At 40.9% G+C, this 22,673-nt stretch overlaps 1 protein-coding gene across 1 annotated transcript in view; it reads left to right on the plus strand.

The window, feature by feature from the left end:
* The first annotated feature begins 3,628 nt into the window (after positions 1-3,628).
* LOC143413942 (uncharacterized) overlaps positions 3,629-22,673 on the plus strand; it is a 30,680-nt gene continuing 11,635 nt past the window's right edge. Inside the window, exons 1-71 of the mRNA XM_076877421.1 lie at positions 3,629-3,725; positions 3,825-3,841; positions 3,941-3,956; positions 4,136-4,157; positions 4,272-4,344; positions 4,503-4,646; positions 4,740-4,936; positions 5,645-5,748; positions 5,838-5,956; positions 6,059-6,226; positions 6,443-6,642; positions 6,741-6,853; positions 7,006-7,112; positions 7,320-7,487; positions 7,704-7,903; positions 8,002-8,114; positions 8,261-8,367; positions 8,476-8,652; positions 8,898-9,106; positions 9,204-9,298; positions 9,406-9,431; positions 9,613-9,634; positions 9,728-9,755; positions 9,864-9,948; positions 10,069-10,215; positions 10,303-10,514; positions 10,602-10,705; positions 10,795-10,913; positions 11,016-11,183; positions 11,400-11,599; positions 11,698-11,810; positions 11,963-12,069; positions 12,278-12,445; positions 12,660-12,859; positions 12,958-13,070; positions 13,223-13,329; positions 13,537-13,704; positions 13,919-14,118; positions 14,217-14,329; positions 14,476-14,582; positions 14,691-14,867; positions 15,113-15,321; positions 15,419-15,513; positions 15,621-15,646; positions 15,841-15,862; positions 15,956-15,983; positions 16,092-16,176; positions 16,297-16,443; positions 16,531-16,742; positions 16,830-16,933; positions 17,023-17,141; positions 17,244-17,411; positions 17,628-17,827; positions 17,926-18,038; positions 18,191-18,297; positions 18,506-18,673; positions 18,888-19,087; positions 19,186-19,298; positions 19,451-19,557; positions 19,765-19,932; positions 20,147-20,346; positions 20,445-20,557; positions 20,704-20,810; positions 20,919-21,095; positions 21,341-21,549; positions 21,647-21,741; positions 21,849-21,874; positions 22,063-22,084; positions 22,178-22,205; positions 22,314-22,398; positions 22,519-22,665. Coding sequence (XP_076733536.1) covers positions 3,671-3,725; positions 3,825-3,841; positions 3,941-3,956; positions 4,136-4,157; positions 4,272-4,344; positions 4,503-4,646; positions 4,740-4,936; positions 5,645-5,748; positions 5,838-5,956; positions 6,059-6,226; positions 6,443-6,642; positions 6,741-6,853; positions 7,006-7,112; positions 7,320-7,487; positions 7,704-7,903; positions 8,002-8,114; positions 8,261-8,367; positions 8,476-8,652; positions 8,898-9,106; positions 9,204-9,298; positions 9,406-9,431; positions 9,613-9,634; positions 9,728-9,755; positions 9,864-9,948; positions 10,069-10,215; positions 10,303-10,514; positions 10,602-10,705; positions 10,795-10,913; positions 11,016-11,183; positions 11,400-11,599; positions 11,698-11,810; positions 11,963-12,069; positions 12,278-12,445; positions 12,660-12,859; positions 12,958-13,070; positions 13,223-13,329; positions 13,537-13,704; positions 13,919-14,118; positions 14,217-14,329; positions 14,476-14,582; positions 14,691-14,867; positions 15,113-15,321; positions 15,419-15,513; positions 15,621-15,646; positions 15,841-15,862; positions 15,956-15,983; positions 16,092-16,176; positions 16,297-16,443; positions 16,531-16,742; positions 16,830-16,933; positions 17,023-17,141; positions 17,244-17,411; positions 17,628-17,827; positions 17,926-18,038; positions 18,191-18,297; positions 18,506-18,673; positions 18,888-19,087; positions 19,186-19,298; positions 19,451-19,557; positions 19,765-19,932; positions 20,147-20,346; positions 20,445-20,557; positions 20,704-20,810; positions 20,919-21,095; positions 21,341-21,549; positions 21,647-21,741; positions 21,849-21,874; positions 22,063-22,084; positions 22,178-22,205; positions 22,314-22,398; positions 22,519-22,665 — 8,688 coding nt within the window. The 5' untranslated portion in view covers positions 3,629-3,670. The remainder of the gene's footprint in view (positions 3,726-3,824; positions 3,842-3,940; positions 3,957-4,135; positions 4,158-4,271; positions 4,345-4,502; positions 4,647-4,739; positions 4,937-5,644; positions 5,749-5,837; positions 5,957-6,058; positions 6,227-6,442; positions 6,643-6,740; positions 6,854-7,005; positions 7,113-7,319; positions 7,488-7,703; positions 7,904-8,001; positions 8,115-8,260; positions 8,368-8,475; positions 8,653-8,897; positions 9,107-9,203; positions 9,299-9,405; positions 9,432-9,612; positions 9,635-9,727; positions 9,756-9,863; positions 9,949-10,068; positions 10,216-10,302; positions 10,515-10,601; positions 10,706-10,794; positions 10,914-11,015; positions 11,184-11,399; positions 11,600-11,697; positions 11,811-11,962; positions 12,070-12,277; positions 12,446-12,659; positions 12,860-12,957; positions 13,071-13,222; positions 13,330-13,536; positions 13,705-13,918; positions 14,119-14,216; positions 14,330-14,475; positions 14,583-14,690; positions 14,868-15,112; positions 15,322-15,418; positions 15,514-15,620; positions 15,647-15,840; positions 15,863-15,955; positions 15,984-16,091; positions 16,177-16,296; positions 16,444-16,530; positions 16,743-16,829; positions 16,934-17,022; positions 17,142-17,243; positions 17,412-17,627; positions 17,828-17,925; positions 18,039-18,190; positions 18,298-18,505; positions 18,674-18,887; positions 19,088-19,185; positions 19,299-19,450; positions 19,558-19,764; positions 19,933-20,146; positions 20,347-20,444; positions 20,558-20,703; positions 20,811-20,918; positions 21,096-21,340; positions 21,550-21,646; positions 21,742-21,848; positions 21,875-22,062; positions 22,085-22,177; positions 22,206-22,313; positions 22,399-22,518; positions 22,666-22,673) is intronic.

The following is a 22,673-nucleotide window of genomic DNA, read 5'->3' on the forward strand; positions in this document are numbered from 1 at the left end:
ACAGCGCTTCCCTATACCCGTCGAACTCCCGCAGGCACAAAGAAATTTTGGAGGCTATCACTTATCACCTGACCAAAGATATGGCTCCCATCAACACTGTGCAAAACGAGGGATTGATCAACATCCTAGACAAACGCTACACAGTGCCGTCCCGCAACTATTTTTCTATTGTTGCACTACCTGCTCTATACACTCAGTGTCTAGCAATGGTGGAGACGGAATTTCAAGCAGTACAACATTTTGCGGCAACAGCAAAACGTGAGACATTTGTTGTTTTTATGTTTGTTTATTGTTTTTATGTTCAGTCTCAACTGTTACGAAGTTGATGTGCAGTTAATAAGTGCAATAAATATTTATACTGGAAAAGAAAATCGTGAGAGAATCGTGATCTCAATTCTAAGCCAAAAAATCGTGATTCTCATTTTATGCAAAATCGTGCAGCCCTAGGGTGTAGTAAGGAAGTTGGGGGAAGCAGACCAGAGTCTTTTGTCTCTTTGAGGACTCTGGGAAGTAGCAAGGGAGTGTGAACCTTAAGGTGTGAAACAGCTGTGTACTGCCTTTTGTTCCTGAAGAAGGTATTTAACTGAGAGCCATTCTAGGCTCAGTGAGAACTCTGCTGACCGTCTGTCCCGCGGACATGCAGGGGCTCCATCTAGTTTGGTTGTCTGTTGTCTTTGTGTGTTTGGATTAAAGAATGTTAGCTACTGCTCACCGCTCGTCTGCAGGCTTTATTTAAATGGAAAACTTCCACAACACTATCTGAAATGGTGTCACGTTTTATCACCACATAATACAACGCTGCATTTTCTGTACATGCTCTGGTCACGTGTCAGATTGATTATTACAATTCTATCCTTACAAACGTCTCTATAGACATCAACTGGTGTAAAATGCAGCTGCTCATCGTATTACCAGACCTTTCTATAGAAAATATTAATACTTTCTTTCAACAGCTTCACGGGCTCCCTGTAAAAATACTGCATAAATGTTAAGATTCTGTTTCTTACTTTCAAATCTCTCCATGATCTCATACCTCCATTTATCTCTGATCTTCTGCACATGGCCACTCGTTCCTGTACTCTGAGATTTTCCTTTTCGGTTGCTCTTGTTATATTCCCTGCTCGCCTGACTATCTGAACACTATGAGCTTTCAGCCAAGTGGTGCCTCATATTTGGAACTCTTTCACACCACATTTGCATTATTGACCCCCTATCTCCAAAGCCAATGTTAAAACACATCTTATCAAGCGTTCCTATTCTCTTTGATTCTTTATTGCTGACTTTTTAATTATATGATGTTTTCCAACTGTTGGAACCTCTTGCATATTGTGATTTTGGTAGTTATTTCCCCAAAAGTTCATCTGGAAGTAGCGTTTTCAGTGGGATAAACATTTCATTACTCATCACAGTGACTTCTTTAGGTATTTAATTGCTTGTAAGGTGTCTTTGAGTGTCTTGAAAAGCACTTTGGTCTCAGAATCTCATCTCTGCTTTTCTGGTTCTGTTGGCTTCATCGGGTGATGGCCTCCAGCTCGCACTGGAACGGTTTGCAGCCGAGTGTGAAGCAGTGGGAATGAGAATCAGCACCTCCAAATCTGAGGCCATGGTCCTCATACGGAAAAGGGTGGAGTGCCCACTCCAGGTCCGGGACGAGTTCCTGCCCTAAGTGGAGGAGTTTGAGTATCTCGGGGTCTTGTTCGCGAGTGACGGGAGAAGGGAGCAGGAGATCAACAGACGGATTGGTGCTGCAGCCGCAGTGGACGCTGCACCAGTCTGTTGTGGTGAAGAGGGAGCTGAGTGTAAAAGCGAAGCTCTCAATTTACTAGTCGATCTACGACACTACCCTCACCTATGGTCACGAGCTGTGGGTACTAACCGAAAAAACAAGATCGCGGATGCAAGCAGCGGAAATGGACTTTCTCCAAAGGGTGGCCGGCCTCTTCCTCAGAGATAAGGTGAGAAGTTCAGTCATCCAAGAGGGGCTCAGAGTAAAGCTGCTGCTTCCTCCACATCGAAAGGAGTAACAGTTTTAATAATTTAGTAATGACACAACAGTAATTGCACAGCTTCACTTTACTTTCGGTCGTAAAACCAAAACTTGACGATGTTACTGTTTTATTGTAAATTTTGTGAATGGTTTTGTTGGGACGTATCAGTATAACTTTCTGACCAGTTTTATAGTCAAAAATATAACCATGTCAACAACAGCTCCAAACGACACTCATGTAGCCTACGTAGATTTTGCATAACATTGAAACTCATCAACCCGGTTGTACTAGTGTTTGTTGAGCCCAGAAGCAAATTCTTTACGATCTTCCAACTACTACTAAACAACTACAGTGACTGGGCAGAAACAGTGATGTGTTTCAGCTTTTAAGAAGTATGTTTGGTCTCAAGAAAAGTAAAGTCAAAATTAAGGAAGGTGTTTTTGAAATCTTTTCCTAAAGTCCATGAACTAATGCTTAATGATGAGTTCAAAAGAAAAAGCCAGCTGAATTAAAAGCTTAGGAAGCATTCAAGCAGATAGTCCAGAATTTTCATGGCAATTACAGAACAGAGATTTATGCTAGACTTGTGTATAAGATCCTAAAAGCATATCAGGTACCAAATCTGGGAAATGTCAGTGATAAGGACACAGAATTGAGGATATTTTCAGGTAACGAGATTATTATTTGAGATGCATGAGATTTGCCTAGGTGCCTAGGTGAAGGAAGAAAAAACCAATGGAGGCTAGATTGAAGACCAACTCAGGGAATAGACAGTTCATGCTTGCATCGAAATTATTGCCAGTACCACTACAGTATATGTAAACTCTAAAAGGTAACGATGGACTGCCTTCATAAGGGGTAACAATTTTATTACTCAGCAGTTGCTGAGTAATGTGAGACTGAGGTGGAAAAAAGGAGGTCTAGGTAACCCAAAATGATATCCTTTTTGTTTTCTTTTTAGCCATAAACATTGATTTTGCCAAACTTTATCCAAAATCATAACATTTCCTTTAACCCCGTTGTAGGTAGTTATAAACAAAGCATTTACATATCAACAGTCCTTAATCATATTTCGCAAATTTCATGTTCTGTTGACTGAATAATGATCATCTATCCAAAGTGTAGTCCATACTGTTTGTGCACAGTGTTTGGCAATGTGTTTACCCAATGGAATCTTTTAGAACATTCTCAGCATGTTTTGCTTCATCTGCTCTAATTTTCTTTTACTCCACCCAGTATATACCTGCTTCACCACTAACAGCGATCTTCAGTCTTCTCTCACAGAGTGAAGGAGTTCGAGAGGTGAGTTCAACCAGTTAAACATCTTTCTATGGCTTATCTTGCTTTCTGATATACTCTGTTATTAATTTATAATCACTATACAGAAGTAAGAAATAATCCATACTATTTAATCTTGCTTTTAGCTTTGGAGGGATTAAAAAGAAAATGTATGTATTGTGTATGTATAACATGTCATTCAAACGTCATACTTTTATGTTCTTTACTATTGAGTTTCTGTATCAACAATTCTTAGATCTAATGCACTGCAATAATTAAAATGCACTTTTATCACTTCATTTTTCTTTTCCAGTATCACTTTACATCTTTATCTAAAATAAAAATTAAATAATCTGAAAATCAACTGAGGGGCACAAAAAAAAAGTGAGAACTGAGTTCTCACGATGGGTGGCATAAAAATGTCAGTGCAAGTTCTGCTACTGTCATCTATTGGCATTGGTAAGTATCTCTGAACATTCAATTAGTCATTTAATAGAATATATATCCTTATCTAACACTTTTCTTTTTTATAAAAAAAATCTATTGTATGTATGTCAGGACTGGTCTCTGCAACTGTAAGTGTTTTTTTTTTCAAGATTAAATAATTAAATCAAAAACAATGAAATGCAATGAAATACTGAATTAACATGTTCTTCTATAAATTTACATTACAGTCCAACACAACAGAAGGTAAGTTTTTTTTATACATATAAACCATATGCAATTTTATATGGATATAAAATAAAATGTCACCTTTTTCCTCTTTTAAAAGTTAATCCATTAACATCATTCTTATCCATTTTCCATTAATTATTAATTTGAAAATGTTAATACATGTGTTCATTCATTTTCTTTTTTGCATTTTATAGGACCAGGTTTATCTGAAAACAGGTAGGCATGCAAACTCAAATAACAATTTGTAGACATAATACATTCCAGGGATGTTATTTTAGTTAAAGATGACTTTATTATTCATTTCTGTTACCGTGTTTTTTCTTCTTTAAGCAAAGCCACCACTCATACCAACGGTTTCCAGGAAACTTGCCATGCAGCAAATCTACAAGATGCCATTCAAAGAGTAAGCCTTTTGGAATTAATTTGAGTAAAAAATGATAAATTCATCTTTAAACCTTAAATTATTAAATGTCACCACAAAGCATTGTTGATAAATGACTCCCCCTTGTGCTAAGTTACTGACAGTAACCCAGTCCTTTCACCTGGTCTATGTGTTCTTAGATCTCTGCTGCAGTGGACACACTGACAGGCGAGCTATCCTGTAAAAGGGGTAAAAATGCAAGCTTAACAGATGAAAAGTCGAGGATGGTGGAACAAAATCTCAGGCAGATTGTAGAGTCGACTTTACAAGTGTTCTTTGACCTGGTAAATGAGCTAATGCTTTACTTCAGTATAGTGTAGGTGTAAAACATGTAACAGCTTTTAAGAATGGTAAATGGCAAATTTGTCTTGTAACAGAACAACAATGTCCCTGGATTTGATGTTCTGGATATATTTGGAGTTCTGGACAGCCTTCGTTTGGGTAATGACAGTGACCCCGAATTCATCAGGCTGTGGTTCTCTGTGAAGATGATTCCTCTTTTGCCTTATGTCAATGGAAACTTCCTAAACCAGCTCAGCAAGCAGAACTTCAGCTGCACCTCTTTCCAAGAGATGTAAGTGAATAAATTCCATTTTACCAATTATTGCTGGTGACTGCTGTTAACTGCTTATGGAAATCATTAAAGACATAAACAATTTTAATTGAATATTCTAACATGTAACACATTTCTCACTGTGTATTGCATTGAATGTTGATGTCAGGGTCCCAAAGTCCACTGAAATCACTACTAAAAGGAAGAAAGAAATATGTATATCACCTGATTGTTAAATTACAAGTCAGACCAAACAAGTTATGACTGTGTGACCCAGCTGTTGTAGAAGAGGCATAGACCTTAATATAAGGTGGTCGTTCGTGAAGCTGTTTTCTTTAAAATAAGAATGTTATATAATGATTCAAAAATTATGTAATTGAAAACAAGTCAATAGGAGAATTTCAACTGAAAATTGCTACCCACGATGTAAAACGCGGTTGGAAACTTTTCCAGACATGAAAAGACTGAGGTTAAAAGAGTTCACTATCCCATATTAGAATACCATATGAAATTAGCAAATTATCAAAGGAAATGAAAGTGTGGATGAATAAACGAAAGAAAAAAAGGTCTTATTCTGTGTAGAAGAGGTTGTGACAAAATGTACCAATTTGTTGATTACGATGATTTAAAATATCAATGGGATTTAAGTTTGAAATGTTTGTGATTGAATTATGTTGAATTTTGAATATGTTGAGTAATTAGTTATTGAAAGCTTTCTCTCAAATGTAGCATTCAGGCATTTGGAAGCCAAAAGGCATCCATGGACAGAGACACACAGCAAGCAGTCTTCACTCACTTCATCAAACCGTTCTTGTCAAGAAATGACTCAACAGGTAAAAGGAGAAACTCAAGCTCACTTTGGTTTTTCCATGACATCATGTGGTATATTACCCTGTCAATAACTTTCTTGCTTTTTCTGCAGATCCTGGCTGTGTCTCATCTATCACGGGGAGCCAAGCGTGGCTAAAGGCAAACCTTGGCGACTTCTCTGATTTTGCAACTGTGCAGGACTTGCAAGCCTTCAATCCTAATTTGTCCACTGTGAGTGCCAACTGCAGATGTACATCTTCCTGTAAACGGAATTCTTTTACCCAGAACATTTCCATGACTGCTGTCTTATATTATGCTGGTTCTCTTTTGTAGGCTGAATTGTTGTCAGTCCTCAGTCCTTCTCAGGTGGCACAGCTGGTACTGAGTTTGGGAGCCTCCAATAACACAGATTTGATTGATCGTGTGTTTGAGCGACTGCAAGAGGGCAACGCTCTAAAAAATGTGGATGGATTCCTCACACAACTGACAACCAATGGACAGGTATGCTAGGCTTCTAAAAGGGTGAAGGAGGACAATCCTGGTGTTTTATTCCAGCAGGATAAGACAGAATAAGACATTTGCTAAACCGCTACACAAGTCTTCAAGGAGTCTATCATAGAAAAGAATTGCTTGCAGCCTTTGTGCTGTGTTGTATGAGTACATTTGCAACATGCAGTCTCTGTATTGCTTAGCTTCTTTTCCACCTCAATTTCACAGATGCCAATTTTCGAGCCTGTTGTGAGAGATCGGATCATGAATACGACCTTCATCATCATCAGTCCACATTTCTCCACTTTCACGACAAACGACTATGAACTTTGGTTCCATGTGAAACTGATTCCTATCCTTGCCAGTTTTACTCCAGAAATGCTCATAAACGCAACCACAAAAATAAGCTGCACGAACTACCAAGTCATGTGAGTAGCTTTCTTGGAGCAATCAAGATTTTGTTGCAAATGAAAATGACAATAGTGACAAAGAACAGCATGAGAACGTTTTCTTTCAACTGTTGCAGTGTGAGTGGGTTGGCTTTAGTTATCCAGGAGATGCCACTGTACAGACGGCAAGAGATCACACATGGTCTGCTGGGCTATCTAAGAAATGCTGAAAATGCCATCAATGAGCCAGGTAGGGCAGACATAGGGTGCGTTATGTGCTTTCCAGTGTGAAATGTCTTGAAAAGCACTCAGACAAAAAACTTGCCCACAAATTCTTTCATGTCTACCAGTCAGAAACTTTCCTACATTGAGCACATCCTAACTTTTGTTTGTATGCCTTAGCTTGCAGGCAACAAAATGAGAGTGATGCCCAATGGGTTAAAGCAAATCTGGGTCCATTCGTCCAATATACAGCGTACTCTGACCTCAAAGACTTCAACATCTCTACGGTAAGCCCTACATTGCACTTCTAGTCCTCCCTTAAGAACAGGAAAACAAAATTGTAGACTTAAGAAGACAAACACAGGAGTTTATTTTGCCATATAAAAAATACAAGCAAATCATAGAGCACACTTTCTTTGGTTGCAAACTATAATCCTTTACCCACAGCATTGGTCATTACTGCTGTCTGATATTATGTTGATTCCTTGTTGTAGGCTGGATTGTTGTCAACGCTCAATCCCTCTGAGGTGGCACAGCTGCTACTGAGCTCTGGAGCCTCAAATAACACAGATTTTATTGATCTTGTGTTTGAACAACTTGAACAGGGCAACGCTCTAAAAAATGTGGATGAATTCCTGACACAGCTGACAGCCAATGGACAGGTAGGCTAGCCTCCTAAAAGGGTGAAGGAGGACAATGCGGATATTTGATTCCAGAAGTAAATACAGAATAACACATCGGTCTCAACCGCTACATCCATTGTTGGCTATTGTATCTTAGAAAACAAATGGTTACAGCTTTTGTACCATGTTGTATGGGTGTACTTCCAACATGCAATCTCACATTTGCTTATGTCTTTTTCCACTTTAATATGACAGACCCCACATTTCCAGCCTGTTGTGAGAGATCGGGTCATGAATACGACCTTCATCATCATCAGTCCACATTTCTCCACTTTCACGACAAACGACTATGAACTTTGGTTCCATGTGAAACTGATTCCTATCCTTGCCAGTTTTACTCCAGAAATGCTGATAAACACAACCACAACCATCAGCTGCACGAACTACCAAGTCATGTGAGTAGCTTTCTTGGAGCAATCAAGATTTTGTTGCAAATGAAAATGACAATAGTGACAAAGAACAGCATGAGAACGTTTTCTTTCAACTGTTGCAGTGTGAGTGGGTTGGCTTTAGTTATCCAGGAGATGCCACTGTACAGACGGCAAGAGATCACACATGGTCTGCTGGGCTACCTAAGAAATGCTGACAATGCCATCAATGAGCCAGGTAGGGCAGACATAGGGTGTGTTATGTGCTTTCCAGTGTGAAATGTCTAGAAAAGCACTCAGACAAAAAACTTAAATTCTTTCATGTCTACCAGTCAGAAACCTTCCTAAATTGAGCACATCTTAAGTTTTGTCTGCATGTCTTAGCTTGCAGGCAACAAAATGAGAGCGATGCCCAATGGGTTAAAGCAAATCTGGGTCCATTCATCCAATATTCAGCGTACTCTGACCTCAAAGACTTCAACATCTCTACGGTAATCTTCATATTACTCTTCCTGTCTTTCTTGAGAATAGCAAAGCAAAATTCTGGAAATTATACAAAAGACATGCATTTCATGAATTCTACTTTTTTGTATCCATAGCTGACAGTTCTGGACGTTCTTTCACCATCGCAGAAGGCTGAACTAATCCTAGATCCAAACAGTGGTGCTTTAAACGATGCACATGTTGTAAGGGAGGTGTTGACAAGCTTGACAGAGACCAGTGATTATGAGCAGCTCAACCAATTCTTCCAGGCTTTTGCAAACATCAACAAGCAGGTGAATTCTCATTGGTAACCTTACCTCAGTGCAAACATCAACAAATGTTAACAGTGTTCTTTCATAAGCCTGCTCAAGTGTTTAACTCAAAATGATCCATTTCTGATATGCTTCATGCCTTGAGGCATCCCTGCTGTACAGAAGTACAAAGATTTAGTTTAGATAAGCTCCCCCTCACCTCCACATTTCCACAAAGACTTCAGGACTTCCTCTCTGACCTTATTATGATCCCCTTCTCTTTTCAGAGAAATGTCACCTTCATCCAAAATCCAGATGTGCGAGACACCATTTTGAACCTGACCTTGACAGCCCTTGCTCCTCAGCTTAAAGACTTTCAGCCAGAAGACTATCAACAGTGGTTCCGGGTTTATTTGGTTCCTGTGATGGCGAGCATCCTTCCTAGCAGCTTGCGGGTGATCCCCAGTAACATCACCTGTGAATCCTACCAGGCTATGTAAGATATTTCTGATATCCACAGTTAGACATTTGGGTGTGCACAATGCCAAGCTGAGGCTCCTGACAAGTCACAATGAATTCTTTTCTTCCTTTAGATACGATGGTCTTGCGCAGAGTTTGGCAGCATTGCCACTGGACCTTTCACAGGGCGTGAGATCAAGCAAGCAGTACCTCCAGGACACATTCCCACGTATGTGGCAAATAGGCTTTCCTGACTAAACTTTTCTCAAAAGCCCAGTACCAGCACTGTAATGACTACTCCATTGATTTATTTCCTTTCTTTTTCTTCCCAAACAGGCTGCTCAGTTCCAGCTTCCTTTGTGGTAAGATTAGTTTTTTGGGGTGTGTGTGTGTGTGTGGGGGGGGGGGGGTGTCTTGCATGGGTTATCCAATATTTGATCCAGGTTTGGCACACTAATTGGGCCAACTGTGACAAAGTCAAGGTATTTACACTTGAAGAAGATGTTTCCACTATACTAACAATCATATTTTCTTTGTCTTCAGTGCAAGGTGACCCCAGTTCATGGTGAGTCTGTCTAAAAGTAGACATTTCAACTCTAAGGATATAAATGCATTCTGAAGGACTATTATCTGACACACAACCATTCTCTTTTCACAGTGAATCTCATTTGTGATGGAGTTGATGGGTGGGTGAAATGCCGTTTTGTTCAATGTTGATTCTGTCTAGGTAAAATTCGTTAACACAGTGCAATTAAGGGGACATTGGATTTCAATTTATTGTGTTTTTTCCACAGTTCAAAACTTGAACAAATCCTGTCAGCTGGCAATTCCTCGGCAGCCCTGTGCAATTTCACCATCACAGAACATGCCTGTTCCTCTGTAAGATTCCTTTTTAAACTCCAAAAACAGAACATAGATTTTGCCCCATTATGGTTCTGAGACAAATCTCCATGAGCTCTGACAAAATGGCTGTATTCTTTGTCAACTTTCTTTTTCAAGGCTCCCTATCTCACATCCAGCAACTTGGTCACACTGCTGAACTGCACACTGAAAAGCCAAAACATATACCCAGTAGAAGTCTGGAAGCTTTTCTTCCAAAAAGCCTCTGCTGTACTGGACCAGGCCCTTGAGACATTTGCTAACATGGTAAGTACAAAATCACATTTTCACAATATTGCCGTTTCCCTGCGTGAAGTTTGGGTCCAGCTACAATTATTTTTCTGCCAATTCAAGGCCAGCAACAACACTTACCCGACCTCGTCAAATGTGCTCGAGGCTCTTGGAGAAGTGAGAATTGACAACTTCAACCAGGCACAACTACAGAGTGAGGAGTTCATTACCAGCTGGTTCAAAACAAAGATCCGTCCGTTTCTGGCCGTTCCATCTTTCAACTTCCTATTTTGCCTTAGCTCCAAAAACTTCAGCTGCCAGACATACCAGACTGTGTAAGTAAATATGAGACATATTGCTCTATTCTGCAAACTTGCAGTTGACTAGAAGTTTAGATGTTGAAAGCTTTCTCTCAAATGTAGCATTCAGGCATTTGGAAGCCAAAAGGCATCCATGGACAGAGACACACAGCAAGCAGTCTTCACTCACTTCATCAAACCGTTCTTGTCAAGAAATGACTCAACAGGTAAAAGGAGAAACTCAAGCTCACTTTGGTTTTTCCATGACAACATGTGGTATATTACCCTGTCAATAACTTTCTTGCTTTTTCTGCAGATCCTGGCTGTGTCTCATCTATCACGGGGAGCCAAGCGTGGCTAAAGGCAAACCTTGGCGACTTCTCTGATTTTGCAACTGTGCAGGACTTGCAAGCCTTCAATCCTAATTTGTCCACTGTGAGTGCCAACTGCAGATGTACATCTTCCTGTAAACGGAATTCTTTTACCCAGAACATTTCCATGACTGCTGTCTTATATTATGCTGGTTCTCTTTTGTAGGCTGAATTGTTGTCAGTCTTTAGTCCTTCTCAGATGGCACAGCTGGTACTGAGTTTGGGAGCCTCCAATAACACAGATTTGATTGATCGTGTGTTTGAGCGACTGCAAGAGGGCAACGCTCTAAAAAACGTGGATGGATTCCTCACACAACTGACAGCCAATGGACAGGTATGCTAGGCTTCTAAAAGGGTGAAGGAGGACAATCCTGGTGTTTTATTCCAGCAGGATAAGACAGAATAAGACATTTGCTAAACCGCTACACAAGTCTTCAAGGAGTCTATCATAGAAAAGAATTGCTTGCAGCCTTTGTACCATGTTGTATGAGTACATTTGCAACATGCAGTCTCTGTATTGCTTAGCTTCTTTTCCACCTCAATTTCACAGATGCCAATTTTCCAGCCTGTTGTGAGAGATCGGGTCATGAATACGACCTTCATCATCATCAGTCCACATTTCTCCACTTTCACGACAAACGACTATGAACTTTGGTTCCATGTGAAACTGATTCCTATCCTTGCCAGTTTTACTCCAGAAATGCTGATAAACACAACCACAAAAATCAGCTGCACAAACTACCAAGTCATGTGAGTAGCTTTCTTGGAGCAATCAAGATTTTGTTGCAAATGAAAATGACAATAGTGACAAAGAACAGCATGAGAACGTTTTCTTTCAACTGTTGCAGTGTGAGTGGGTTGGCTTTAGTTATCCAGGAGATGCCACTGTACAGACGGCAAGAGATCACACATGGTCTGCTGGGCTATCTAAGAAATGCTGAAAATGCCATCAATGAGCCAGGTAGGGCAGACATAGGGTGCGTTATGTGCTTTCCAGTGTGAAATGTCTTGAAAAGCACTCAGACAAAAAACTTGCCCACAAATTCTTTCATGTCTACCAGTCAGAAACCTTCCTAAATTGAGCACATCCTAACTTTTGTTTGCATGCCTTAGCTTGCAGGCAACAAAATGAGAGTGATGCCCAATGGGTTAAAGCAAATCTGGGTCCATTCGTCCAATATACAGCGTACTCTGACCTCAAAGACTTCAACATCTCTACGGTAAGCCCTACATTGCACTTCTAGTCCTCCCTTAAGAGCAGGAAAACAAAATTGTAGACTTAAGAAGACAAACACAGGAGTTTATTTTGCCATATCAAAAAGTACAAGCAAATCATAGAGCACACTTTCTTTGGTTGCAAACTGTAATCCTTTACCCACAGCATTGGTCATTACTGCTGTCTGATATTATGTTGATTCCCTGTTGTAGGCTGGATTGTTGTCGACGCTCAATCCCTCTGAGGTGGCACAGCTGCTACTGAGCTCTGGAGCCTCAAATAACACAGATTTTATTGATCTTGTGTTTGAACAACTTGAACAGGGCAACGCTCTAAAAAATGTGGATGAATTCCTGACACAGCTGACAGCCAATGGACAGGTAGGCTAGCCTCCTAAAAGGGTGAAGGAGGACAATGCGGATATTTGATTCCAGAAGTAAACAGAATAAAACATCGGTCTCAACCGCTACATCCATTGTTGGCTATTGTATCTTAGAAAACAAATGGTTACAGCCTTTGTACCATGTTGTATGGGTGTACTTCCAACATGCAATCTCACATTTGCTTATGTCTTTTTCCACTTTAATATGACAGACCCCACATTTCCAGCCTGTTGTGAGAGATCGGGTCATGAATACGACCTTCATCATCATCAGTCCACATTTCTCCACTTTCACGACAAACGACTATGAACTTTGGTTCCATGTGAAACTGATTCCTATCCTTGCCAGTTTTACTCCAGAAATGCTCATAAACGCAACCACAAAAATAAGCTGCACAAACTACCAAGTCATGTGAGTAGCTTTCTTGGAGCAATCAAGATTTTGTTGCAAATGAAAATGATAATAGTGACAAAGAACAGCATGAGAACGTTTTCTTTCAACTGTTGCAGTGTGAGTGGGTTGGCTTTAGTTATCCAGGAGATGCCACTGTACAGACGGCAAGAGATCACACATGGTCTGCTGGGCTACCTAAGAAATGCTGACAATGCCATCAATGAGCCAGGTAGGGCAAACATAGGGTGCGTTATGTGTTTTCCAGTGTGAAATGTCTTGAAAAGCACTCAGACAAAAAACTTGCCCACAAATTCTTTCATGTCTACCTGTCAAAAACTTTCCTAAATTGAGCACATCCTAACTTTTGTTTGTATGCCTTAGCTTGCAGGCAACAAAATGAGAGTGATGCCCAATGGGTTAAAGCAAATCTGGGTCCATTCGTCCAATATACAGCGTACTCTGACCTCAAAGACTTCAACATCTCTACGGTAAGCCCTACATTGCACTTCTAGTCCTCCCTTAAGAACAGGAAAACAAAATTGTAGACTTAAGAAGACAAACACAGGAGTTTATTTTGCCATATAAAAAATACAAGCAAATCATAGAACACACTTTCTTTGGTTGCAAACTGTAATCCTTTACCCACAGCATTGGTCATTACTGCTGTCTGATATTATGTTGATTCCCTGTTGTAGGCTGGATTGTTGTCAACGCTCAATCCCTCTGAGGTGGCACAGCTGCTACTGAGCTCTGGAGCCTCAAATAACACAGATTTTATTGATCTTGTGTTTGAACAACTTGAACAGGGCAACGCTCTAAAAAATGTGGATGAATTCCTGACACAGCTGACAGCCAATGGACAGGTAGGCTAGCCTCCTAAAAGGGTGAAGGAGGACAATGCGGATATTTGATTCCAGAAGTAAACAGAATAAAACATCGGTCTCAACCGCTACATCCATTGTTGGCTATTGTATCTTAGAAAACAAATGGTTACAGCCTTTGTACCATGTTGTATGGGTGTACTTCCAACATGCAATCTCACATTTGCTTATGTCTTTTTCCACTTTAATATGACAGACCCCACATTTCCAGCCTGTTGTGAGAGATCGGGTCATGAATACGACCTTCATCATCATCAGTCCACATTTCTCCACTTTCACGACAAACGACTATGAACTTTGGTTCCATGTGAAACTGATTCCTATCCTTGCCAGTTTTACTCCAGAAATGCTCATAAACACAACCACAACCATCAGCTGCACGAACTACCAAGTCATGTGAGTAGCTTTCTTGGAGCAATCAAGATTTTGTTGCAAATGAAAATGACAATAGTGACAAAGAACAGCATGAGAACGTTTTCTTTCAACTGTTGCAGTGTGAGTGGGTTGGCTTTAGTTATCCAGGAGATGCCACTGTACAGACGGCAAGAGATCACACATGGTCTGCTGGGCTACCTAAGAAATGCTGACAATGTCATCAATGAGCCAGGTAGGGCAGACATAGGGTGTGTTATGTGCTTTCCAGTGTGAAATGTCTAGAAAAGCACTCAGACAAAAAACTTAAATTCTTTCATGTCTACCAGTCAGAAACCTTCCTAAATTGAGCACATCTTAAGTTTTGTCTGCGTGTCTTAGCTTGCAGGCAACAAAATGAGAGCGATGCCCAATGGGTTAAAGCAAATCTGGGTCCATTCATCCAATATTCAGCGTACTCTGACCTCAAAGACTTCAACATCTCTACGGTAATCTTCATATTACTCTTCCTGTCTTTCTTGAGAATAGCAAAGCAAAATTCTGGAAATTATACAAAAGACATGCATTTCATGAATTCTACTTTTTTGTATCCATAGCTGACAGTTCTGGACGTTCTTTCACCATCGCAGAAGGCTGAACTAATCCTAGATCCAAACAGTGGTGCTTTAAACGATGCACATGTTGTAAGGGAGGTGTTGACAAGCTTGACAGAGACCAGTGATTATGAGCAGCTCAACCAATTCTTCCAGGCTTTTGCAAACATCAACAAGCAGGTGAATTCTCCTTGGTAACCTTACCTCAGTGCAAACATCAACAAATGTTAACAGTGTTCTTTCATAAGCCTGCTCAAGTGTTTAACTTAAAATGATCTATTTCTGATATGCTTCATGCCTTTAGGCATCCCTGCTGTACAGAAGTACAAAGATTTAGTTTAGATAAGCTCCCCCTCACCTCCACATTTCCACAAAGACTTCAGGACTTCCTCTCTGACCTTATTATGATCCCCTTCTCTTTTCAGAGAAATGTCACCTTCATCCAAAATCCAGATGTGCGAGACACCATTTTGAACCTGACCTTGACAGCCCTTGCTCCTCAGCTTAAAGACTTTCAGCCAGAAGACTATCAACAGTGGTTCCAGGTTTATTTGGTTCCTGTGATGGCGAGCATCCTTCCTAGCAGCTTGCGGGTGATCCCCAGTAACATCACCTGTGAATCCTACCAGGCTATGTAAGATATTTCTGATATCCACAGTTAGACATTTGGGTGTGCACAATGCCAAGCTGAGGCTCCTGACAAGTCACAATGAATTCTTTTCTTCCTTTAGATACGATGGTCTTGCGCAGAGTTTGGCAGCATTGCCACTGGACCTTTCACAGGGCGTGAGATCAAGCAAGCAGTACCTCCAGGACACATTCCCACGTATGTGGCAAATAGGCTTTCCTGACTAAACTTTTCTCAAAAGCCCAGTACCAGCACTGTAATGACTACTCCATTGATTTGTTTCCTTTCTTTTTCTTCCCAAACAGGCTGCTCAGTTCCAGCTTCCTTTGTGGTAAGATTAGTTTTTTGGGGTGTGTGTGTGTGTGTGTGTGTGTGGGGGGGGGGGGGGGGGGTGTCTTGCATGGGTTATCCAATATTTGATCCAGGTTTGGCACACTAATTGGGCCAACTGTGACAAAGTCAAGGTATTTACACTTGAAGAAGACGTTTCCACTATACTAACAATCATATTTTCTTTGTCTTCAGTGCAAGGTGACCCCAGTTCATGGTGAGTCTGTCTAAAAGTAGACATTTCAACTCTAAGGATATAAATGCATTCTGAAGGACTATTATCTGACACACAACCATTCTCTTTTCACAGTGAATCTCATTTGTGATGGAGTTGATGGGTGGGTGAAATGCCGTTTTGTTCAATGTTGATTCTGTCTAGGTAAAATTCGTTAACACAGTGCAATTAAGGGGACATTGGATTTCAATTTATTGTGTTTTTTCCACAGTTCAAAACTTGAACAAATCCTGTCAGCTGGCAATTCCTCGGCAGCCCTGTGCAATTTCACCATCACAGAACATGCCTGTTCCTCTGTAAGATTCCTTTTGAAACTCCAAAAACAGAACATAGATTTTGCCCCATTATGGTTCTGAGACAAATCTCCATGAGCTCTGACAAAATGGCTGTATTCTTTGTCAATTTTCTTTTTCAAGGCTCCCTATCTCACATCCAGCAACTTGGTCACACTGCTGAACTGCACACTGAAAAGCCAAAACATATACCCAGTAGAAGTCTGGAAGCTTTTCTTCCAAAAAGCCTCTGCTGTACTGGACCAGGCCCTTGAGACATTTGCTAACATGGTAAGTACAAAATCACATTTTCACAATATTGCCGTTTCCCTGCATGAAGTTTGGGTCCAGCTACAATTATTTTTCTGCCAATTCAAGGCCAGCAACAACACTTACCCGACCTCGTCAAATGTGCTCGAGGCTCTTGGAGAAGTGAGAATTGACAACTTCAACCAGGCACAACTACAGAGTGAGGAGTTCATTACCAGCTGGTTCAAAACAAAGATCCGTCCGTTTCTGGCCGTTCCATCTTTCAACTTCCTATTTTGCCTTAGCTCCAAAAACTTCAGCTGCCAGACATACCAGACTGTGTAAGTAAATATGAGACATATTGCTCTATTCTGCAAACTTGCAGTTGACTAGAAGTTTAGATGTTGAAAGCTTTCTCTCAAATGTAGCATTCAGGCATTTGGAAGCCAAAAGGCATCCATGGACAGAGACACACAGCAAGCAGTCTTCACTCACTTCATCAAACCGTTCTTGTCAAGAAATGACTCAACAGGTAAAAGGAGAAACTCAAGCTCACTTTGGTTTTTCCATGACAACATGTGGTATATTACCCTGTCAATAACTTTCTTGCTTTTTCTGCAGATCCTGGCTGTGTCTCATCTATCACGGGGAGCCAAGCGTGGCTAAAGGCAAACCTTGGCGACTTCTCTGATTTTGCAACTGTGCAGGACTTGCAAGCCTTCAATCCTAATTTGTCCACTGTGAGTGCCAACTGCAGATGTACATCTTCCTGTAAACGGAATTCTTTTACCCAGAACATTTCCATGACTGCTGTCTTATATTATGCTGGTTCTCTTTTGTAGGCTGAATTGTTGTCAGTCTTTAGTCCTTCTCAGATGGCACAGCTGGTACTGAGTTTGGGAGCCTCCAATAACACAGATTTGATTGATCGTGTGTTTGAGCGACTGCAAGAGGGCAACGCTCTAAAAAACGTGGATGGATTCCTCACACAACTGACAGCCAATGGACAGGTATGCTAGGCTTCTAAAAGGGTGAAGGAGGACAATCCTGGTGTTTTATTCCAGCAGGATAAGACAGAATAAGACATTTGCTAAACCGCTACACAAGTCTTCAAGGAGTCTATCATAGAAAAGAATTGCTTGCAGCCTTTGTACCATGTTGTATGAGTACATTTGCAACATGCAGTCTCTGTATTGCTTAGCTTCTTTTCCACCTCAATTTCACAGATGCCAATTTTCCAGCCTGTTGTGAGAGATCGGGTCATGAATACGACCTTCATCATCATCAGTCCACATTTCTCCACTTTCACGACAAACGACTATGAACTTTGGTTCCATGTGAAACTGATTCCTATCCTTGCCAGTTTTACTCCAGAAATGCTGATAAACACAACCACAAAAATCAGCTGCACAAACTACCAAGTCATGTGAGTAGCTTTCTTGGAGCAATCAAGATTTTGTTGCAAATGAAAATGACAATAGTGACAAAGAACAGCATGAGAACGTTTTCTTTCAACTGTTGCAGTGTGAGTGGGTTGGCTTTAGTTATCCAGGAGATGCCACTGTACAGACGGCAAGAGATCACACATGGTCTGCTGGGCTATCTAAGAAATGCTGAAAATGCCATCAATGAGCCAGGTAGGGCAGACATAGGGTGCGTTATGTGCTTTCCAGTGTGAAATGTCTTGAAAAGCACTCAGACAAAAAACTTGCCCACAAATTCTTTCATGTCTACCAGTCAGAAACCTTCCTAAATTGAGCACATCCTAACTTTTGTTTGCATGCCTTAGCTTGCAGGCAACAAAATGAGAGTGATGCCCAATGGGTTAAAGCAAATCTGGGTCCATTCGTCCAATATACAGCGTACTCTGACCTCAAAGACTTCAACATCTCTACGGTAAGCCCTACATTGCACTTCTAGTCCTCCCTTAAGAGCAGGAAAACAAAATTGTAGACTTAAGAAGACAAACACAGGAGTTTATTTTGCCATATCAAAAAGTACAAGCAAATCATAGAGCACACTTTCTTTGGTTGCAAACTGTAATCCTTTACCCACAGCATTGGTCATTACTGCTGTCTGATATTATGTTGATTCCCTGTTGTAGGCTGGATTGTTGTCGACGCTCAATCCCTCTGAGGTGGCACAGCTGCTACTGAGCTCTGGAGCCTCAAATAACACAGATTTTATTGATCTTGTGTTTGAACAACTTGAACAGGGCAACGCTCTAAAAAATGTGGATGAATTCCTGACACAGCTGACAGCCAATGGACAGGTAGGCTAGCCTCCTAAAAGGGTGAAGGAGGACAATGCGGATATTTGATTCCAGAAGTAAACAGAATAAAACATCGGTCTCAACCGCTACATCCATTGTTGGCTATTGTATCTTAGAAAACAAATGGTTACAGCCTTTGTACCATGTTGTATGGGTGTACTTCCAACATGCAATCTCACATTTGCTTATGTCTTTTTCCACTTTAATATGACAGAGCCCACATTTCCAGCCTGTTGTGAGAGATCGGGTCATGAATACGACCTTCATCATCATCAGTCCACATTTCTCCACTTTCACGACAAACGACTATGAACTTTGGTTCCATGTGAAACTGATTCCTATCCTTGCCAGTTTTACTCCAGAAATGCTCATAAACGCAACCACAACCATCAGCTGCACAAACTACCAAGTCATGTGAGTAGCTTTCTTGGAGCAATCAAGATTTTGTTGCAAATGAAAATGACAATAGTGACAAAGAACAGCATGAGAACGTTTTCTTTCAACTGTTGCAGTGTGAGTGGGTTGGCTTTAGTTATCCAGGACATGCCACTGTACAGACGGCAAGAGATCACACATGGTCTGCTGGGCTACCTAAGAAATGCTGACAATGCCATCAATGAGCCAGGTAGGGCAAACATAGGGTGCGTTATGTGCTTTCCAGTGTGAAATGTCTTGAAAAGCACTCAGACAAAAAACTTGCCCACAAATTCTTTCATGTCTACCTGTCAGAAACTTTCCTAAATTGAGCACATCCTAACTTTTGTTTGCATGCCTTAGCTTGCAGGCAACAAAATGAGAGTGATGCCCAATGGGTTAAAGCAAAGCTGGGTCCATTCGTCCAATATACAGCGTACTCTGACCTCAAAGACTTCAACATCTCTACGGTAAGCCCTACATTGCACTTCTAGTCCTCCCTTAAGAACAGGAAAACAAAATTGTAGACTTAAGAAGACAAACACAGGAGTTTATTTTGCCATATAAAAAATACAAGCAAATCATAGAGCACACTTTCTTTGGTTGCAAACTGTAATCCTTTACCCACAGCATTGGTCATTACTGCTGTCTGATATTATGTTGATTCCTTGTTGTAGGCTGGATTGTTGTCAACGCTCAATCCCTCTGAGGTGGCACAGCTGCTACTGAGCTCTGGAGCCTCAAATAACACAGCTTTTATTGATCTTGTGTTTGAACAACTTGAACAGGGCAACGCTCTAAAAAATGTGGATGAATTCCTGACACAGCTGACAGCCAATGGACAGGTAGGCTAGCCTCCTAAAAGGGTGAAGGAGGACAATGCGGATATTTGATTCCAGAAGTAAACAGAATAAAACATCGGTCTCAACCGCTACATCCATTGTTGGCTATTGTATCTTAGAAAACAAATGGTTACAGCCTTTGTACCATGTTGTATGAGTGTACTTCCAACATGCAATCTCACATTTGCTTATGTCTTTTTCCACTTTAATATGACAGACCCCACATTTCCAGCCTGTTGTGAGAGATCGGGTCATGAATACGACCTTCATCATCATCAGTCCACATTTCTCCACTTTCACGACAAACGACTATGAACTTTGGTTCCATGTGAAACTGATTCCTATCCTTGCCAGTTTTACTCCAGAAATGCTCATAAACACAACCACAACCATCAGCTGCACGAACTACCAAGTCATGTGAGTAGCTTTCTTGGAGCAATCAAGATTTTGGTGTAACAGAAAATGACAATAGTGACAAAGAACAGCATGAGAACGTTTTCTTTCAACTGTTGCAGTGTGAGTGGGTTGGCTTTAGTTATCCAGGAGATGCCACTGTACAGACGGCAAGAGATCACACATGGTCTGCTGGGCTACCTAAGAAATGCTGACAATGTCATCAATGAGCCAGGTAGGGCAGACATAGGGTGTGTTATGTGCTTTCCAGTGTGAAATGTCTAGAAAAGCACTCAGACAAAAAACTTAAATTCTTTCATGTCTACCAGTCAGAAACCTTCCTAAATTGAGCACATCTTAAGTTTTGTCTGCGTGTCTTAGCTTGCAGGCAACAAAATGAGAGCGATGCCCAATGGGTTAAAGCAAATCTGGGTCCATTCATCCAATATTCAGCGTACTCTGACCTCAAAGACTTCAACATCTCTACGGTAATCTTCATATTACTCTTCCTGTCTTTCTTGAGAATAGCAAAGCAAAATTCTGGAAATTATACAAAAGACATGCATTTCATGAATTCTACTTTTTTGTATCCATAGCTGACAGTTCTGGACGTTCTTTCACCATCGCAGAAGGCTGAACTAATCCTAGATCCAAACAGTGGTGCTTTAAACGATGCACATGTTGTAAGGGAGGTGTTGACAAGCTTGACAGAGACCAGTGATTATGAGCAGCTCAACCAATTCTTCCAGGCTTTTGCAAACATCAACAAGCAGGTGAATTCTCCTTGGTAACCTTACCTCAGTGCAAACATCAACAAATGTTAACAGTGTTCTTTCATAAGCCTGCTCAAGTGTTTAACTTAAAATGATCTATTTCTGATATGCTTCATGCCTTTAGGCATCCCTGCTGTACAGAAGTACAAAGATTTAGTTTAGATAAGCTCCCCCTCACCTCCACATTTCCACAAAGACTTCAGGACTTCCTCTCTGACCTTATTATGATCCCCTTCTCTTTTCAGAGAAATGTCACCTTCATCCAAAATCCAGATGTGCGAGACACCATTTTGAACCTGACCTTGACAGCCCTTGCTCCTCAGCTTAAAGACTTTCAGCCAGAAGACTATCAACAGTGGTTCCAGGTTTATTTGGTTCCTGTGATGGCGAGCATCCTTCCTAGCAGCTTGCGGGTGATCCCCAGTAACATCACCTGTGAATCCTACCAGGCTATGTAAGATATTTCTGATATCCACAGTTAGACATTTGGGTGTGCACAATGCCAAGCTGAGGCTCCTGACAAGTCACAATGAATTCTTTTCTTCCTTTAGATACGATGGTCTTGCGCAGAGTTTGGCAGCATTGCCACTGGACCTTTCACAGGGCGTGAGATCAAGCAAGCAGTACCTCCAGGACACATTCCCACGTATGTGGCAAATAGGCTTTCCTGACTAAACTTTTCTCAAAAGCCCAGTACCAGCACTGTAATGACTACTCCATTGATTTGTTTCCTTTCTTTTTCTTCCCAAACAGGCTGCTCAGTTCCAGCTTCCTTTGTGGTAAGATTAGTTTTTTGGGGTGTGTGTGTGTGTGTGTGTGTGGGGGGGGGGGGGGTGTCTTGCATGGGTTATCCAATATTTGATCCAGGTTTGGCACACTAATTGGGCCAACTGTGACAAAGTCAAGGTATTTACACTTGAAGAAGACGTTTCCACTATACTAACAATCATATTTTCTTTGTCTTCAGTGCAAGGTGACCCCAGTTCATGGTGAGTCTGTCTAAAAGTAGACATTTCAACTCTAAGGATATAAATGCATTCTGAAGGACTATTATCTGACACACAACCATTCTCTTTTCACAGTGAATCTCATTTGTGATGGAGTTGATGGGTGGGTGAAATGCCGTTTTGTTCAATGTTGATTCTGTCTAGGTAAAATTCGTTAACACAGTGCAATTAAGGGGACATTGGATTTCAATTTATTGTGTTTTTTCCACAGTTCAAAACTTGAACAAATCCTGTCAGCTGGCAATTCCTCGGCAGCCCTGTGCAATTTCACCATCACAGAACATGCCTGTTCCTCTGTAAGATTCCTTTTGAAACTCCAAAAACAGAACATAGATTTTGCCCCATTATGGTTCTGAGACAAATCTCCATGAGCTCTGACAAAATGGCTGTATTCTTTGTCAATTTTCTTTTTCAAGGCTCCCTATCTCACATCCAGCAACTTGGTCACACTGCTGAACTGCACACTGAAAAGCCAAAACATATACCCAGTAGAAGTCTGGAAGCTTTTCTTCCAAAAAGCCTCTGCTGTACTGGACCAGGCCCTTGAGACATTTGCTAACATGGTAAGTAC

Source organism: Maylandia zebra, linkage group LG19, assembly GCF_041146795.1.
Source record: "Maylandia zebra isolate NMK-2024a linkage group LG19, Mzebra_GT3a, whole genome shotgun sequence".
Lineage (NCBI taxonomy): Eukaryota > Metazoa > Chordata > Actinopteri > Cichliformes > Cichlidae > Maylandia > Maylandia zebra.